The sequence below is a fragment of the Phyllobates terribilis genome, unplaced genomic scaffold, assembly GCF_046119375.1.
Source record: "Phyllobates terribilis strain yellow unplaced genomic scaffold, ASM4611937v1 Scaffold_120__1_contigs__length_5212024, whole genome shotgun sequence".
In the NCBI taxonomy this organism is placed as follows: Eukaryota; Metazoa; Chordata; class Amphibia; order Anura; family Dendrobatidae; genus Phyllobates; species Phyllobates terribilis.
In genome coordinates, this window is record NW_027362880.1 from 3,404,430 (window position 1) to 3,424,499 (window position 20,070).

General features: G+C 40.3%; 1 protein-coding gene across 1 annotated transcript in view; it reads right to left on the bottom strand.

Moving 5' to 3' along the window:
• The window catches only part of LOC141201623 (uncharacterized), an 82,751-nt gene that overhangs the window by 39,543 nt on the left and 23,138 nt on the right, over positions 1–20,070 (bottom strand). Inside the window, exons 2-6 of the mRNA XM_073663629.1 lie at positions 5,419–5,568; positions 1,856–2,035; positions 1,649–1,772; positions 1,468–1,565; positions 1,186–1,276 (exon numbers count right to left, since the gene is read on the bottom strand). Of these exons, the coding sequence (XP_073519730.1) occupies positions 1,186–1,276; positions 1,468–1,565; positions 1,649–1,772; positions 1,856–2,035; positions 5,419–5,496 (571 nt within the window). The 5' untranslated portion in view covers positions 5,497–5,568. The remainder of the gene's footprint in view (positions 1–1,185; positions 1,277–1,467; positions 1,566–1,648; positions 1,773–1,855; positions 2,036–5,418; positions 5,569–20,070) is intronic.

Genomic DNA, 20,070 nt, shown 5'->3' on the forward strand with positions numbered 1-20,070 from the left:
TGATGGGACATGAGGACAAAAAGTCACTTTCAAGCTTGGCCATGAAAAGATTTGCATACTGTGGAGCCATTTTTCTACCCATCGCTGTACAAGTCTCCTGTAGATATATGTTGTTATCAAATTGAAAGTAATTGTGGGTGAGAATGAATTTTGTAAGTTTCACTACAGAATCAGCATCAATTCTTGTATTTTCCATGAAGATTTTGCAGGCATTTAATCCATCCTGGTGTGGGATATTAGAGTACAAAGATTCCACATCCATGGTGGCCAGGATGGGCTCTTCTGGTAGAGGACCTATAGCTGCTAGTTTATTCAGTAGGTCCGTTGTGTCCTGAATGTGGCTGGGTGTTATCTTTACCAGTGGTTTAAGAACACGCTCTATCCATCCAGAAACTTGCTAAGTAAGGGTGCCCACACATGAAATTATTGGTCTTCCTGGATTACCACATTTGTGGATTTTGGGATGCATATAGAATGCACCTATTCTTGGACTCTCTGGTCCAAGAGATATATCATGGCACAGAGATATATCACGGCAGAGGTGTAATGTTTTTTAAGCAGCTTATCGCAATCCTTTTTGAAGTTAGTTGGTTTTAAAAGAAATTGAAAAGTCACGATAAAGGGAAACTCTGTTGTTATTGTACAGAAATTCACACTTGGCCCTCACTGCACATTTAATATTGTCGATTATAAAAATAGAGTTTGGCCAGAAAGACTGGACCTGGTCTTGTAGGGACCTTATGAACACATTCAGCAGCACAGAAGGGAGAGAAGGTAGATTCATCCAATAAGATATCAGGGTTCTAAGAAGTCAACAGCATCATTACAATTCACTTTCTCTAAGAGGCCAATCATAATTTCTCTTCAAGTGATTTTCTAATTTGTCAGCACATTCTACCTATGCTGACATTTGATTTTTGAAATTACAGATCTGGGCAGGTAACGTTCAGAGTCTTCTAATCCCAGAGTGTAGGTGGATTGTCCATGTTGCAAGTTCAATAGAAAAGGGCTTTAAATACCCAAAGTCATTTGAAAAGTTTTGGGTGGAGGAGAATGTTGTGATCCAGAGGCAAAATGGTGATCACACGATTGTGATACAGCAGACCCTGCACCAATGATAAAGCAACTACAGCCTGTGACTGAGAATAATTGGTAACTTCTCTACATTTAGTGGTCACTACTCACCTGGGTAGTCATATGTTTGAATCTCCTCTTTACACCACTCATCACCCCTCACATATGTCTCTGTAGTATTAATATGCGTCACATCTTTACCCTGAAACAAATATTGTAAAAGTCACAGACAGATGGAGAAGTCACATCTACGATCAACTCTAATCCTGCCATTTCCACTGTCCTCTTTACCCAAGTATAAAACATATAATATTGGTGGATAAAACAAGACTGAACACAAGACCTTCACAGCCATCTACATATTATAGAGATCACATGACACCTTCTCTCTACCTGATGATCCTGAGGAACATTGGGATCTTCTTGTTTACAGTCCTGTGGAAGAAGAGAACGGGGACATCTCTCTGGTGTTGTCCTCTTACTGGATAGATCTGGAGGAAACACATACAGGGACTGAATTTATTCTTTACATACAGATAATTATAGGCCGTGTGTATTTAGTCCTGTCTATTACCTGGTGATGTGAGGGGCTGGGGAACCTCCATCATGACGTCCTTGTACAGATCTTTGTGTCCTTCTAAATACTCCCACTCCTCCATGGAGAAATAGATGGCGACATCCTGACACCTTATAGGAACCTGACATATACAATGATACCGTCATCCCCCTGATACCTTCATAGCTTTACTGTATAATGTCCCAGCATTCCCAGCAGTGTCACCTCTCCAGTCAGCAGCTCAATCATCTTGTAGGTGAGTTCTAGGATCTTCTGGTTATTGATGTCCTCATGCATCAGGGGATGAGGTGGAGGCCCTGTGATTGGGCTCAGGGGTCTTCCCCATCCCTCAGACACAGGGTCCTGACAGTGCTCACTAGAGGTCTTCTTCACTACTGTGTAATCCTGGTTATGGAGACAGGTAATAATTGTTAGTACCCCTCATTTAATGAAAGAAAAACCCACAATGGTCACAGAAATAACTTGAATCTGACAAAAGTAATAATAAATTAAAAATCTATGAAAATGAACAAATGAAAGTCAGACATTGCTTTTCTGCTTCCACGGAAATGTTTAAAAAATTAAACTCATGAAATCGGCCTGGACAGAAATGATGGTTCTTCTTAACTTAATATTTTGTTGAACAACCTTTTGAGGCAATCACTGCAATCAAAAGATTCCTGTAACTGTCAATGAGACTTCTACATCTCGACAGGTATTTTGGTCCACTCCTCATGAGCAAACTGCTCCAGCTATCTTGTGTTTGAAGGTTGCCTTTTCCAGACGCCATGTTTCAGCTCTTTCCAAAGATGCTCAATAGGATTAAGGTGAGGGCTCATAGAAGGCCACTTCAGAATAGTCCAATGCTTTCCTCTTAGCCATTCTTGGGTGTTTTTAGCTGTGTGTTTTGGGTCATTATTCTGTTGCAAGACCCATGACCTGCGACTGAGACGAGGCTTTCTAACACTGGGCAGCACATTTCTCTCTAGAATCCCTTGATATAGTCTTGAGATTTCATTGTACCATGCACAAATTCAAGACACCATGTGTCAGAAAAGCAGCCCCAGAACATAACAGAGCCTCTTCCATGTTTCACAGTAGGGAAATTGTTCTTTTCTTGATATGCTTCATTTTTCCATCTGTGAACATAGAGCTGATGTGCCTTGCCAAAAACTTCCATTTTCGTCTCATCTGTCCATAGGACATTCTCCCAGAGGCTTTGTGGCTTGTCAACATGTAGTTTGGCAAATTCCAGTCTGGCTTTTTTGTGATTTTTTTTCAACAATGGTGTTCTCCTTGGTCGTCTCCCATGATGTCCACTTTGGATCAAACAATGACGGATGGTGCGATCTGACACTGATGTTCCTTGAGCTTGAAGTTCACCTTTAATCTTTTTAGAAGTTATTCTGAGCTCTTTTGTTGCCATTCGTATTATCCGTCTCTTTGATTTGTCATCAATTTTCCTTCTGCGGCCACATCCAGGGAGATTGGCTACAGTCCCATAGATCTTAAATTTCTGAATAATATGTGCAACTGTAGTCACAGGAACATCAAGCTGCTTCGAGATGGTCTTATAGCCTTTGCCTTTAACATGCTTGTCTATAATTTTCTTTCTAATCTCCTGAGACAACTCTTTCCTTTGCTTCCTCTGGTCCATGTTGAGTGTGTAGTATCGACGTCTCTGCCCCCTGACAGGTAGAGATGCCGTCCCTCTTTCCGCCACGATCCCCGCCCAGCGTCCTCCGGCACTCCTGCGGCTGCCGGCGCACGCAGCTTCCCGGGCACTGTGCTTAGGGCACGCACGCTCCCTCCTTCTTAAAGGGGCCGAGTGCGCCCTCCTAAGGAGTCCCCGGCCAATGGCCAGAGGACCTCCCATATATAAGGCACTTTGCCCGAGCAAAGTTGTAGCATTGTGTACTTACCTCTGCTTCAGCCCTCAGGTTCCGCTGCCTGCCTGACTACCAGTCCAGTCCGCCAGCCTGACTACCAGTCCAGTCCGCCAGCCTGACTACTCTCCAGCCCAACAGTCTGTCTTCCGTTCAGTCCGCCAGTCAGTCTATGGGCTCTGCCCGCCTGCTTACCTGGAAGCACCTGCCCGTTACCTGCCGTGCCTACCAGCCAGCCTACCTGGAGGCTCCTTCTTGTTACCTGCCGTGCCTGCCAACCCGCTTGCTTACCTGGTAGCACCTGCCGTGCCTACCAGCCAGCCTACCTGGAGGCTCCTGCTTGCTACCTGCCATGCCTACCTGGAGGTTCCTGCTTGTTACCTGCCGTGCCTACCTGGAGGTTCCTGCTTGTTACCTGCCGTGCCTACCTGGAGGCTCCTGCTTGTTACCTGCCGTGTCTGGCAGTCCGTCTACCTGGATCACCCGCCAGCCTGCCTGCTGTGCCCATCTACTATACTGGTCAGTCCCTGCCTTCTGACCCGTGGGAGTCACCTGGTCTCATACAAGTTCTGGCCCAGAGTAGCACCTGGTCCCTCTTCTTGGTCCTTCCCTGGTCACGGAGTCGATTGAGCCGCCGTACGAGCTTGGTCAGTCTGAGTTGATACCTAGTTACGCCTCTCTGTTCCCTCCTTGCACCGCAGCACAGAGGTTCCACCACCCGAATCCGTAACAGAGTTTGGTCCACACCATGTCACCAAACAGCACAGTGAGTATCTGTAGCCCTATATGCAGGCCCACTGACTGATTACAAGATTGTAGACATCTGTGATGCTAATTAGTGGACACAACTTGATTTAACATGTCCTTTTGTCACATTATTTTCAGGGGTGCCATCATTTCTGTCCAGGCCTATTTCATGAGTTTAATTTTTTTTTTTTATTCTGTGGAAGCAGGGTTGAAAAGCAATGACTGACTTTCATTTGTTCATTTTCATCGATTTTTAATTTATTATTAATTTTGTCAGATTCAAGTTATTTCTGTGACCATTGTGGGTATTTCTTTCATTAAACGAGGGGTACCAAAAATTTTGACCACATGTGTATATGGCCCCCTCCTTCCTGTAATATGTGGCCCTCATCCCCATCCTGATATGCATGGCACCCCAATTCACCATCCTGGTATGCATGGCACCCCAATTCCCCATCCTGGTATGCATGGTAGCCTTCATCCCCCATCCTGGTATGTATGGCCCCCGTCATCCCTCATCATAGTATGTATTGCACCCTTCAACCCTGTATGTATGGCCTCCCCTGATCCCTGTCACGCTGCATACAAAAAAAGAAACAATCATGCTCACCTCATCTCTCCTCCAGCGCTGCGTCCAACTCTGCTGCCGACAGGGTTCTCACTGTGTGAACCGCGCATGGCGTCCTTGCTATGCGCCCTCACACAGTGATCAGCTGTGCCAGAATAGTCACTGCTCCCCACGCTGGGACTGTGTGTGTGGGGAGCAGTCACCATTCATTCTCCCTAGTAGCACGCACACTGTAGACTATTAAAGTCCATGAATATTCATGAATTCAGGAATACTGGGCATGGGGATCAGTGAATATTCATTTTCTTTAGCTGGTACAGTGTAGGCTGCAGCATGCGGCTGATGCTTCATGTGCTCTGCTACTCTGCTGCTGTTGCTCCCCCCACATCCTCCACCACCTGCAGCCACAGTATTTATGTATATCGGACTATAAGACGCACCCACCACTTTCCTACAAAATTTTGGAGGAAAAAAGTGCATCTTATAGTCCGAAAAATACGGTACTCACTTATATAGCGCCATTAATTCCACAGTGCTTTACAGAAATTATAAGAATGATGTAATGTGATGTCATCAGAATCTCTCACCTCTCCAGTAAGTCGGAAGATGATTTCAAGGGCAAAGTGTAATATCCTCTCTGCCATCTTATTTCTATCCATATCCATATTTGATGGGTAAATCAGGAAAATTCTCTTATATAGAAGATCTTCACTGCGTGGATCTGATATTGTAAATACCTGAATGAGAAGATGATGAGCCGATGTAACATAAAAATCCTGTGTAATGATACAATTACTGGAGATAATAGGGGAAACAGGAGATTTATTATTTAAAGTATTTAATTTTCTTCTTTACAACTACAAATAAAACCTATATATTTTAGGTCACAGATAACAAGCAGTTTCTTCTTCAGAGTCTGCAGTTGAATACGTTTCTCATAGACTTATCTTCCATAATGTTAATTCTCAACTCATTTACCGACACTGGAATCGGCATTAGCAATACTGCAGGAGATATTCATTACACGTGACATGAGAAATAATTACTTCATGATGAGGACGACATCTTCATCTTCTACTACGGCTGTAGAAACATAGTTAGCCAGAGTCCATCACTGACTACATCTCCACCGGCCGTCTATATAAATGTTTCCCATCTTCCCCAGACTGTAATCTTCTATCACGTTAGATCTCATGTCTGATTCACACACAGAAGTTTGAGGCTTTTATAAGAGTTTTTTTGTTTGCACAAATACTGCAGACAGAAATTATTTGACACTAAAGTCTCCATGTACAGTATTTATGGAGTTTATTTCTGGCCTTAAGCTTTCCTATATTACAAGAAAAACACTAGAAAAAAAGCAGAAATTAAAATGTTTCAAAAGAAAAGTGGCACCGACAATTCTTTCAAAAAGAAAAAACATGCAAAAAGCATTAGACACATTTTATCATTTTTGAAAACATTAAACGTTTGTTTAACTCGTTTACCCCCCAAGGTGGTTTGCACGTTAATGACCAGGCCAATTTCTACAATTCTGACCACTGTCACTTTATGAGGTAATTACTCTGGAACGCTTCAACGGACCCCCCTGATTCAGAGATTGTTTTTTCGTGACATATTGTACTTCATGATTGTAGTAAAAATTTCTTTGATATCACTTGCGTTTATTTGTGAAAAAGATGGAAATTTGGCGGAAGTTTAGAAATTTTTGAAATTTTCAAAATTTTATGCCCTTAAGTCAGAGAGATGTCACACAAAATAGTTAATAAATAACATTTCCCACATGTCTACTTTACATCAGCACAATTTTGGAACCAATTTTTTTTTTTTATTAGGGAGCTATAAGAGTTAAAAGTTGACCAGCGATTTCTAATTTTTCCAACAAAATTTACAAAACCATTTTTTTAGGGACCACATCACATTTGAAGTCACTTTGAGGGGTCTTTATGACAGAAAATACCCAAAAGTGACACCATTCTAAAAACTGCACCCCCAACGTGCTCAAAACCGCATTCAAAAACTTTATTAACCCTTCAGATGCTTCACAGGAATTTTTGGAACGTGGAAGAAAAAAATTAACATTTAATTAACATTTAACTTTTTTCTCAAAAATGTTACTTTAGACCCAATTTTTTTTATTTTCGCAGGGGCAACAGGAAAAAAATTTGTTGTGCAATTTCTCCTGAGTAAGCAGATACCCCATTTGTGAGGGAAAACCACTGTTTGGGCTCACGGCAGGGTTCGGAAGGGAAGGAGCGTCATTTGACTTTTCGATTGTAAAATTTGCTTGAATAATTAGCGGACGCCATGTTGCGTTTGGAGAGCCCCTGATGTGCTTAAACAGTGGAAACCCCCCACAAGTGACACCATTTTGGCAACTAGACCCCTCAGGGAACTTATCTAGATGTGTGGTGAGCACCTTGAACCCCCCGGTGCTTCACAGAAGTTTATAACATGGAGTCGTAAAAATAAAATTTTCACATTTTTCCTACAAAAATGTTTTTCAGCCCCAGTTTTGCATTTTCATAAGGGTACCAGGAGAAATTGCACCATGCAACTTGTTGTGAAGTTTCTCCTGAGTACGTCTATACCCCATATGTGGGGGAAAACCACTGCGTTGGGCATACGGCACAGTTCGGAAGGGAAGGAGCACCATTTGACTTTTTGAATGTAAAATTTGCTTAAATAATTAGCGGATGTGCCCCTGATGTGCCTAAACAGTGGAAACCCCCCAGAAGTGACACCATTTTGGAAACTAGACCCATCAGGGAACTTATCTAGATGTATCAAAAATGACGTTTTAGCCCCAATTTTTTTATTTTCACAAAGGTAAGAGGAGAAAATGGACCCCAAAAACCTTTGTGCAATTTCTCCTGAGTACACCAATACCCCATATGTGGGGAAAATACAGTGTTTGGGCGCACGGCAGAGTTCAGAAGGGAAGGAGCACTGTGTGACTTTTTAAACGCAAAATTGGCTGGAATCGAAAGCGGACGCCATGTCGCGGTTGGAGAACCCCTGATGTGCCTAAATAGTGGAAACCCCCCCCCCCCCCCCACAAGTGATCCCATTTTGGAAACTACACACCTGAAGGATTTTATCAAGGGGTAAAGTGAACATTTTGAACCCAGAGGTACGACACAGAATTTGATGACCTAATGTTATCATATTGAATAAGTTGTCATTAGTCTTGAGCGCAAGTGCTCACTACTTGAGTTTGCATCGGGTACTTAGTTATGCACCATGTATCGCGGGTGCTCGAGTGACATGCTCGACTCCCCGCCCACATGTTTCACGGTTATTAGCCACCCAAAAAAACATGTGAGGATCGCTCGTGCATGGCAGGCAATCCCCGCAAGGATTTTTTGGTTGCAAAGAATATGGGGCAGAGACTCAATCATGTCACTTGAGCACCCGCGATACTCAGTGCATATCCGAGCACCCGATGCAAACTCAAGTAGCGAGCACTTGCGTTCAACATTAGTCGCCATATCATAATCTTTTTTTTTTACTTTTGAAAAAAATCCCAACCCTAACCCTAGCCCAACTCTAACCCTAACCCCAACCCTAACGCCTAACCCTAACCCTAGCACAACCCTAACCCTAGAGTTTATTTTTCACACCGTTCCTCTTACAGTAAAAGTGATTAGACGACTTTATTCTTCAGGGCGGTGCGATTACAGCGATACCAGATTCATATCGGGTATTTATGATTGACAGCTGTCACACACTAAAAGACGCATTTTTTTGCAAAATCTAGTTTTTGCATCGCAATTTTTTGAGAGCTATAATTTTTCCATATTTTGGCCGACAGAGTCATGTGACGGCTTGTTTTTTTGCGGGATGAGTTGACGTTTTTATTGGTGCCATTTTCAAGCATGTGACATTTTTTGATCGCTTTCGATTTCGATTTTTGGGAGGCAGAATAAACAAAAAGCGACAATTCAGGAATTGTTTTTTTTCCATTTTTTTATTCTGTTCCGCATGTGGTAACATTGATAACGTAGTTTTATTCTTCGGGTCAGTACGTTTACAGCGGTACCACATTTATTTTTCTATGTTTTGGCGCTTTTACACAATAAAAGCTATTTTATAGAAAAAAAATTTTTTTGCATCACTTTATTCCGAGAGCTATAACTTTTTTATTTTTCGGCTGATGGAGCTGTATGGCGGCTTTTTTTTTTGCGGGACAAGATGATGTTTTCAGTGGCACCGTTTTTATTTATATTCGTCTTTTTGATCGCATGTTATTCCATTTTTTCGTTGGCAGTATGATGATAAAGCATTGTTTTTTGCTTCTTTTTTTTTTTTTTTACCATGTTCACTAAAGGGGTTAACTAGTGGGACAGTTTCATAGGTCAGGTGGTTCCAGATGCAGCGATACTAAATATGTGTACTTTTATTGTTTTTTTTATAATACTATTTATTGATGGGTACATTATATTTTTCCTTTTGGTGGATTATTTTTTTAAATTTTGTTTTATATTTTTACAATTTTTTTTTCCGTTTTTTAACACTTTTTTTTACTTTTATTCTTTGTCCCACTATGAGATTTTCACTTTTTTTATTCTGATCGCCTGTATAGCATAGGTATGGAGCACCATCCCTGTGCTATACAGGCTGTCAGCGCTGCAAATGCAGAAGATACTTTGGTCATGCACTGCGCATGACCAAAGTATCTTCCTGCTGTCTGGTGACCCGGATGTTGTCATGATGACATCCGGTCATCATGGCAACATCCAGGAAGCCACGGCAGACTGCTTTGGACGCCGGCAGGAGAGGTGAGTATCGCGATCACCTCCACAATGCTGCGATCGAATTCGATCGCAGCATTGTGGTGGTTAATGTGCGGGGAGCAGTAAGGGACCGCTTCTAACACATAGCACCGGCTGTCAATTGTGACAATCAGCTGACACCCGGCGGTGATCGTGCCCGCACAGCCTGTGTGCTTGCACGATAACCATGACGTACTAATACGTATGTGGCTCTTAAGTTCCAGGGCGCAGATACGTATTAGTACGTCTTGGGCTTTAAAGGGGTTAAAAAAAATTAACTATTTTGGGCATCAGAATATATCACAAAATTAGACTATCAAAAAGTTAATTTATTTCAGTTCTTCAATACAAAAAGTGAAACTCATATATTATATAGAGTCATTACAAACAGAGTGATCTATTTCAAGTGTTTATTTCTGTTAATGTTGATGATTATGGCTTCCAGCTAGTGTTGAGCGAGTATGTTCTGTCCGAGTATGCTCGGGCCGAGCTCCGAGTATTTACAGCTGCTCGGTGATATGCTTGAATCACTCCCGTGTGCATGATTTGCAACTGTTTGACAGCTTTATTACATGAGAGGAATGTGTAAGAAATAGACATTCCTCCCATGTAATAAAACTGTCAAACAGTCGCAAATCATGCACACGGGAGGGATTCAAGCATATCACCGAGCAGCTATAAATACTCGGAGCTCGGCCTGAGTGTACTCGGCGAAAGGGTTAACAGAACATACTCGCTCAACACTACTTACAGCCAATGAAAACACAACAGTCATTATCTCAGTAAATTAAAATAATTAACAAAAATCACCTGCAAAGGCTTCCTAAGCGTTTTAAAAGGTCCATTAGTCTGTTTTAGTAGGCTCCACAATCATGGGGAAAACTGCTGACTTGACAGATGTCCAGAAGGCTGTCATTGACACACTCCGCAAGGTCCCAGAGTTCAATTTTCATTTGGAAATCAAGGTCCCAGAGTCTGGAGGAAGAGTGGAGAGGCACACAATTCAAGCTGCTTGAGGTCTAGTGCAAATTTTCCACAATCAGTGATGGTTTGGGGAGCCATGTCATCTGCTGGTGGAGGTCCACTGTGTTTTATCAAGACCAAAGTCAGCGCAGCTGTCTACCAGGAAATTTTAGAGCACTTCATGCTTCCCTCTGCCGACAAGCTTTTGAGAGATGGAAATTTCATTCTCCAGCAGGGCTTGGCACCTGTCCACACTGCCAAAAGTACCAATACCTGGTTTAAAAACAACAGTATCACTGTGCTTGATTGGCCAGCAAACTTGCCTGACCATAACCCCATAGGGAATCCATGGGGTACTGTGTCAAGAGGAAGATGAGAGACACCAGACCCAACAATGCAGAAGAGTTGAAGGCTGCTATCAAAGCAACCTGGACTTCCATGATACCTCAGCAGTGCCACAGGCTGATCGCCTCCATGCCACGCCGCATTGATGCAGTAATTGATGCAAAAGGAGCCCAGACCAAGTATTGAGTGCATTTACTGAACAACCATTTCAGTAGTCCAACATTTTGGATTTTAAAAACATTTTTCAAGCTGTTGTTATAAAGTATTCTAATTTACTGAGATAATGACTTTTGTGTTTTCATTGGCTGTAAGCCATAATCATCAACATTAACAGAAATAAACACTTGAAATAGATCACTCTGACTGTAATGACTCTATGTAATATATCAGTTTCACTTTTTGTATTGAAGAACTGAAATAAATTAACTTTTTGATGATATTCTAATTTTGTGAGATTCACCAGTAGATGTACACCGCAGGGATAGTAGAGGTGCTGCTGCAACAAAAACCCTGGCAGTTTAACCACTTGCTGCTGTCAAAAGCAAACATGGCATCTAAGAAGGTTTGACAGAATTCAGCTCAATGCCCCTCCTCCCCCCAAGTACTCGATAGTATGAAGATGTCTAGTTACTACGATACTTAAATGCCTAATAATGGTGTCTGGGCCTGCAATGTACAGAAGTTTAATAGGCCGAGCCAGAGGCAACATCCAATAAGTTACCTTTTAACGCTCCCATAGATGAAAGTTGCATGAAAGCACTGATTTCGGGGATTTGGTTGACTATATAATGTATTTGGGGACCTCCGGACAGATGATGTCAGGGCAGAGAAGGATATGTAGTATTTTTTTTTTTTTTTTTTTTTTTTTTTTTTTTTTTTTTTTTGCGCATGTAAATATGAAGTATGGAAAATGAATAGCATTACTGCTGTAAATAAATGAGAAATCTTAGCGCATAAATTGGCCAATTCATGTGTACCTGACAGCCGCGGTAAGGCGTTTCTCGATGTCAGGACCTATAATGTGAATACCTCTCTAAGAGACCTCCGTCTGCTTATGTGTGGGAAAAACAGATCCTGATGCATTTAAAACCACCTGCGGCATGGGGGTGGGGGTGGAGTGCTCAGTCAACGCTAAATCTAGTAACAAAGAAAATGACGGCACTTCCACTACAAAAACTAGGTGTGAACAGGTGCTTACTAAGAGCAGCTACCTCCATATATAATGAACAAATAAAGTAGCACACTGTAACACTGAGTATATAGATATGAAATATGAATAGCTTAACTGCTGTAGAAAATAGAAATAAATGAAAAAAATTTTTTGAAAAATTTTTTTTTTTTTTTTTTTTTTTTTTTTTTTTTTTTTTGCGCATGTAAATATGAAGTATGGAAAATGAATAGCATTACTGCTGTAAATAAATGAGAAATCTTAGCGCATAAATTGGCCAATTCATGTGTACCTGACAGCCGCGGTAAGGCGTTTCTCGATGTCAGGACCTATAATGTGAATACCTCTCTAAGAGACCTCCGTCTGCTTATGTGTGGGAAAAACAGATCCTGATGCATTTAAAACCACCTGCGGCATGGGGGTGGGGGTGGAGTGCTCAGTCAACGCTAAATCTAGTAACAAAGAAAATGACGGCACTTCCACTACAAAAACTAGGTGTGAACAGGTGCTTACTAAGAGCAGCTACCTCCATATATAATGAACAAATAAAGTAGCACACTGTAACACTGAGTATATAGATATGAAATATGAAATATGAATAGCTTAACTGCTGTAGAAAATAGAAATAAATGAAAAAAATTTTTTGAAAAATTTTTTTTTTTTTTTTTTTTTTTTGCGCATGTAAATATGAAGTATGGAAAATGAATAGCATTACTGCTGTAAATAAATGAGAAATCTTAGCGCATAAATTGGCCAATTCATGTGTACCTGACAGCCGCGGTAAGGCGTTTCTCGATGTCAGGACCTATAATGTGAATACCTCTCTAAGAGACCTCCGTCTGCTTATGTGTGGGAAAAACAGATCCTGATGCATTTAAAACCACCTGCGGCATGGGGGTGGGGGTGGAGTGCTCAGTCAACGCTAAATCTAGTAACAAAGAAAATGACGGCACTTCCACTACAAAAACTAGGTGTGAACAGGTGCTTACTAAGAGCAGCTACCTCCATATATAATGAACAAATAAAGTAGCACACTGTAACACTGAGTATATAGATATGAAATATGAAATATGAATAGCTTAACTGCTGTAGAAAATAGAAATAAATGAAAAAAATTTTTTGAAAAATTTTTTTTTTTTTGCGCATGTAAATATGAAGTATGGAAAATGAATAGCATTACTGCTGTAAATAAATGAGAAATCTTAGCGCATAAATTGGCCAATTCATGTGTACCTGACAGCCGCGGTAAGGCGTTTCTCGATGTCAGGACCTATAATGTGAATACCTCTCTAAGAGACCTCCGTCTGCTTATGTGTGGGAAAAACAGATCCTGATGCATTTAAAACCACCTGCGGCATGGGGGTGGGGGTGGAGTGCTCAGTCAACGCTAAATCTAGTAACAAAGAAAATGACGGCACTTCCACTACAAAAACTAGGTGTGAACAGGTGCTTACTAAGAGCAGCTACCTCCATATATAATGAACAAATAAAGTAGCACACTGTAACACTGAGTATATAGATATGAAATATGAAATATGAATAGCTTAACTGCTGTAGAAAATAGAAATAAATGAAAAAAATTTTTTGAAAAATTTTTTTTTTTTTTTTTTTTTTTTTTTGCGCATGTAAATATGAAGTATGGAAAATGAATAGCATTACTGCTGTAAATAAATGAGAAATCTTAGCGCATAAATTGGCCAATTCATGTGTACCTGACAGCCGCGGTAAGGCGTTTCTCGATGTCAGGACCTATAATGTGAATACCTCTCTAAGAGACCTCCGTCTGCTTATGTGTGGGAAAAACAGATCCTGATGCATTTAAAACCACCTGCGGCATGGGGGTGGGGGTGGAGTGCTCAGTCAACGCTAAATCTAGTAACAAAGAAAATGACGGCACTTCCACTACAAAAACTAGGTGTGAACAGGTGCTTACTAAGAGCAGCTACCTCCATATATAATGAACAAATAAAGTAGCACACTGTAACACTGAGTATATAGATATGAAATATGAAATATGAATAGCTTAACTGCTGTAGAAAATAGAAATAAATGAAAAAAAATTTTTGAAAAATTTTTTTTTTTTTTTTTTTTTTTTTTTTGCGCATGTAAATATGAAGTATGGAAAATGAATAGCATTACTGCTGTAAATAAATGAGAAATCTTAGCGCATAAATTGGCCAATTCATGTGTACCTGACAGCCGCGGTAAGGCGTTTCTCGATGTCAGGACCTATAATGTGAATACCTCTCTAAGAGACCTCCGTCTGCTTATGTGTGGGAAAAACAGATCCTGATGCATTTAAAACCACCTGCGGCATGGGGGTGGGGGTGGAGTGCTCAGTCAACGCTAAATCTAGTAACAAAGAAAATGACGGCACTTCCACTACAAAAACTAGGTGTGAACAGGTGCTTACTAAGAGCAGCTACCTCCATATATAATGAACAAATAAAGTAGCACACTGTAACACTGAGTATATAGATATGAAATATGAAATATGAATAGCTTAACTGCTGTAGAAAATAGAAATAAATGAAAAAAATTTTTTGAAAAATTTTTTTTTTTTTTTTTTTTTTTTTTTTTTTGCGCATGTAAATATGAAGTATGGAAAATGAATAGCATTACTGCTGTAAATAAATGAGAAATCTTAGCGCATAAATTGGCCAATTCATGTGTACCTGACAGCCGCGGTAAGGCGTTTCTCGATGTCAGGACCTATAATGTGAATACCTCTCTAAGAGACCTCCGTCTGCTTATGTGTGGGAAAAACAGATCCTGATGCATTTAAAACCACCTGCGGCATGGGGGTGGGGGTGGAGTGCTCAGTCAACGCTAAATCTAGTAACAAAGAAAATGACGGCACTTCCACTACAAAAACTAGGTGTGAACAGGTGCTTACTAAGAGCAGCTACCTCCATATATAATGAACAAATAAAGTAGCACACTGTAACACTGAGTATATAGATATGAAATATGAAATATGAATAGCTTAACTGCTGTAGAAAATAGAAATAAATGAAAAAAATTTTTTTTTTTTTTTTTTTTTTGAAAAATTTTTTTTTTTTTTTTTTTTTTTTTTTTGCGCATGTAAATATGAAGTATGGAAAATGAATAGCATTACTGCTGTAAATAAATGAGAAATCTTAGCGCATAAATTGGCCAATTCATGTGTACCTGACAGCCGCGGTAAGGCGTTTCTCGATGTCAGGACCTATAATGTGAATACCTCTCTAAGAGACCTCCGTCTGCTTATGTGTGGGAAAAACAGATCCTGATGCATTTAAAACCACCTGCGGCATGGGGGTGGGGGTGGAGTGCTCAGTCAACGCTAAATCTAGTAACAAAGAAAATGACGGCACTTCCACTACAAAAACTAGGTGTGAACAGGTGCTTACTAAGAGCAGCTACCTCCATATATAATGAACAAATAAAGTAGCACACTGTAACACTGAGTATATAGATATGAAATATGAAATATGAATAGCTTAACTGCTGTAGAAAATAGAAATAAATGAAAAAAATTTTTTGAAAATTTTTTTTTTTTTTTTTTTTTTTTTTTTTTTTTTTTTTGCGCATGTAAATATGAAGTATGGAAAATGAATAGCATTACTGCTGTAAATAAATGAGAAATCTTAGCGCATAAATAAAAAAAAAAAAAAAAAAAAAAAAAAAAAAAAATTTTTCAAAAAATTTTTTTCATTTATTTCTATTTTCTACAGCAGTTAAGCTATTCATATTTCATATTTCATATCTATATACTCAGTGTTACAGTGTGCTACTTTATTTGTTCATTATATATGGAGGTAGCTGCTCTTAGTAAGCACCTGTTCACACCTAGTTTTTGTAGTGGAAGTGCCGTCATTTTCTTTGTTACTAGATTTAGCGTTGACTGAGCACTCCACCCCCACCCCCATGCCGCAGGTGGTTTTAAATGCATCAGGATCTGTTTTTCCCACACATAAGCAGACGGAGGTCTCTTAGAGAGGTATTCACATTATAGGTCCTGACATCGAGAAACGCCTTACCGCGGCTGTCAGGTACACATGAATTGGCCAATTTATGCGCTAAGATTTCTCATTTATTTACAGCAGTAATGCTATTCATTTTCCATACTTCATATTTACATGCGCAAAAAAAAAAAAAAAAAAAAAAAAAATTTTTCAAAAAATTTTTTTCATTTATTTCTATTTTCTACAGCAGTTAAGCTATTCATATTTCATATTTCATATCTATATACTCAGTGTTACAGTGTGCTACTTTATTTGTTCATTATATATGGAGGTAGCTGCTCTTAGTAAGCACCTGTTCACACCTAGTTTTTGTAGTGGAAGTGCCGTCATTTTCTTTGTTACTAGATTTAGCGTTGACTGAGCACTTCACCCCCACCCCCATGCCGCAGGTGGTTTTAAATGCATCAGGATCTGTTTTTCCCACACATAAGCAGACGGAGGTCTCTTAGAGAGGTATTCACATTATAGGTCCTGACATCGAGAAACGCCTTACCGCGGCTGTCAGGTACACATGAATTGGCCAATTTATGCGCTAAGATTTCTCATTTATTTACAGCAGTAATGCTATTCATTTTCCATACTTCATATTTACATGCGCAAAAAAAAAAAAAAAAAAAAAAAAAAAAAAAAAAAAAAAAATTTTTCAAAAAATTTTTTTTCATTTATTTCTATTTTCTACAGCAGTTAAGCTATTCATATTTCATATTTCATATCTATATACTCAGTGTTACAGTGTGCTACTTTATTTGTTCATTATATATGGAGGTAGCTGCTCTTAGTAAGCACCTGTTCACACCTAGTTTTTGTAGTGGAAGTGCCGTCATTTTCTTTGTTACTAGATTTAGCGTTGACTGAGCACTCCACCCCCACCCCCATGCCGCAGGTGGTTTTAAATGCATCAGGATCTGTTTTTCCCACACATAAGCAGACGGAGGTCTCTTAGAGAGGTATTCACATTATAGGTCCTGACATCGAGAAACGCCTTACCGCGGCTGTCAGGTACACATGAATTGGCCAATTTATGCGCTAAGATTTCTCATTTATTTACAGCAGTAATGCTATTCATTTTCCATACTTCATATTTACATGCGCAAAAAAAAAAAAAAAAAAAAAAAAAAAAAAAAAAAAAAAAAAAAAAAAAAAAAATTTTTTCATTTATTTCTATTTTCTACAGCAGTTAAGCTATTCATATTTCATATTTCATATCTATATACTCAGTGTTACAGTGTGCTACTTTATTTGTTCATTATATATGGAGGTAGCTGCTCTTAGTAAGCACCTGTTCACACCTAGTTTTTGTAGTGGAAGTGCCGTCATTTTCTTTGTTACTAGATTTAGCGTTGACTGAGCACTCCACCCCCACCCCCATGCCGCAGGTGGTTTTAAATGCATCAGGATCTGTTTTTCCCACACATAAGCAGACGGAGGTCTCTTAGAGAGGTATTCACATTATAGGTCCTGACATCGAGAAACGCCTTACCGCGGCTGTCAGGTACACATGAATTGGCCAATTTATGCGCTAAGATTTCTCATTTATTTACAGCAGTAATGCTATTCATTTTCCATACTTCATATTTACATGCGCAAAAAAAAAAAAAAAAAAAAAATTTTTCAAAAAATTTTTTTCATTTATTTCTATTTTCTACAGCAGTTAAGCTATTCATATTTCATATTTCATATCTATATACTCAGTGTTACAGTGTGCTACTTTATTTGTTCATTATATATGGAGGTAGCTGCTCTTAGTAAGCACCTGTTCACACCTAGTTTTTGTAGTGGAAGTGCCGTCATTTTCTTTGTTACTAGATTTAGCGTTGACTGAGCACTCCACCCCCACCCCCATGCCGCAGGTGGTTTTAAATGCATCAGGATCTGTTTTTCCCACACATAAGCAGACGGAGGTCTCTTAGAGAGGTATTCACATTATAGGTCCTGACATCGAGAAACGCCTTACCGCGGCTGTCAGGTACACATGAATTGGCCAATTTATGCGCTAAGATTTCTCATTTATTTACAGCAGTAATGCTATTCATTTTCCATACTTCATATTTACATGCGCAAAAAAAAAAAAAAATTTTTCAAAAAATTTTTTTCATTTATTTCTATTTTCTACAGCAGTTAAGCTATTCATATTTCATATTTCATATCTATATACTCAGTGTTACAGTGTGCTACTTTATTTGTTCATTATATATGGAGGTAGCTGCTCTTAGTAAGCACCTGTTCACACCTAGTTTTTGTAGTGGAAGTGCCGTCATTTTCTTTGTTACTAGATTTAGCGTTGACTGAGCACTCCACCCCCACCCCCATGCCGCAGGTGGTTTTAAATGCATCAGGATCTGTTTTTCCCACACATAAGCAGACGGAGGTCTCTTAGAGAGGTATTCACATTATAGGTCCTGACATCGAGAAACGCCTTACCGCGGCTGTCAGGTACACATGAATTGGCCAATTTATGCGCTAAGATTTCTCATTTATTTACAGCAGTAATGCTATTCATTTTCCATACTTCATATTTACATGCGCAAAAAAAAAAAAAAAAAAAAAAAAAAAAAAAAAAAAAAAAATTTTTCAAAAAATTTTTTTCATTTATTTCTATTTTCTACAGCAGTTAAGCTATTCATATTTCATATTTCATATCTATATACTCAGTGTTACAGTGTGCTACTTTATTTGTTCAAAACCCTAACCATTGACAAACCCAGGTAATAAAATAATTGATATAAACCTGTCTGACATTTACAAAGAAACCCAGGAAAATATTGACAATATCAAGGGAAAAGAAACTTCCTGGTTAGGTAGAATCATCTATAATATAACCGGGGATGAGTGTCTCTGTCTGAAGCCTTTATAGACTGCGCATGCAGACAGAAGCAGGCATCCAGCCATTACAGGTAAGAGGAGTGTGTATGGTACCGGAGATCGCAGTATGCGTAGAGACGGAACGCATACCGCGATCTCCGGCGCCATACTTACCTGACCAGGGGAGCGTTGCCGCAGCGCCTCTCTTCGCCGGAGACCGGGGCAGGAGTGAGGCGTCGGATCAGCGCATGTGCGTAGTGCTATCCGGCGCCATTTTACTGAAGACACATTTGCAGTGTGTCTTCAGCAAAATGGCGCCGGATAGCGCGGTGCTCCGGCGCTGCACTCCTCCCCCGGCCTCCAGCAGAACAGGACACAGCACAGGAGCACAGGGAAGAAAGGTGAGTATAAGGCTATGTGCCCACGTTGCGGAAATGAAGCAGAAAATTTCTGCTTCATTTTCGCATGTCCTCTCCCGGAAAAATGCATGTGGAATTCCGCAAGCGTTTATCGCGCGTTTTTCACGCGTTTTCGACATGCGGAATTGCCTTGCGTTTTTTATTGCATTATATAACGCAATTCCGCATGCGGAAACGCAAAATTAATGAACATGCTGCGGATTTTTTAACGCAGCATGGGCATAGAACTTGCGGATTCTCATTGGGGACCATGGGATGCGGATTACCAAGCGTTTTACAAGCGTTTCCACTGCGGAAAATCCGCAGCAAAAACGCTTGTAATCCGCAACGTGGGCATGCAGCCTAAGTGTTTATTTTTTTGCATGTGTGTACAACATGAAAGGGATGAGGGGGCCACACATACCAGGATTGGGGGGTGAGGGGACCATGCATACCAGGATTGGGGGGTGAGGGGACCATGCATACCAGGATTGGGGGGTAAGGGGTACCATGCATACCAGGATTGGGGGGTAAGGGGTACCATGCATACCAGGATTGGGGGGTAAGGGGTACCACGCATACCAGGATTGGGGGGTGAGGAGTACCACGCATACCAGGATTGGTTGTTAAGGGGTACCATGCATACCAGGATTGGGTGGTGAGGGATACCACGCATACCAGGATTGGGGGGTGAGGGGGACCATGCATACCAGGATTGGGGGGTGAGGGGACCATGCATACCAGGATTGTGGGGTGAGGGGACCATGCATACCAGTATTGG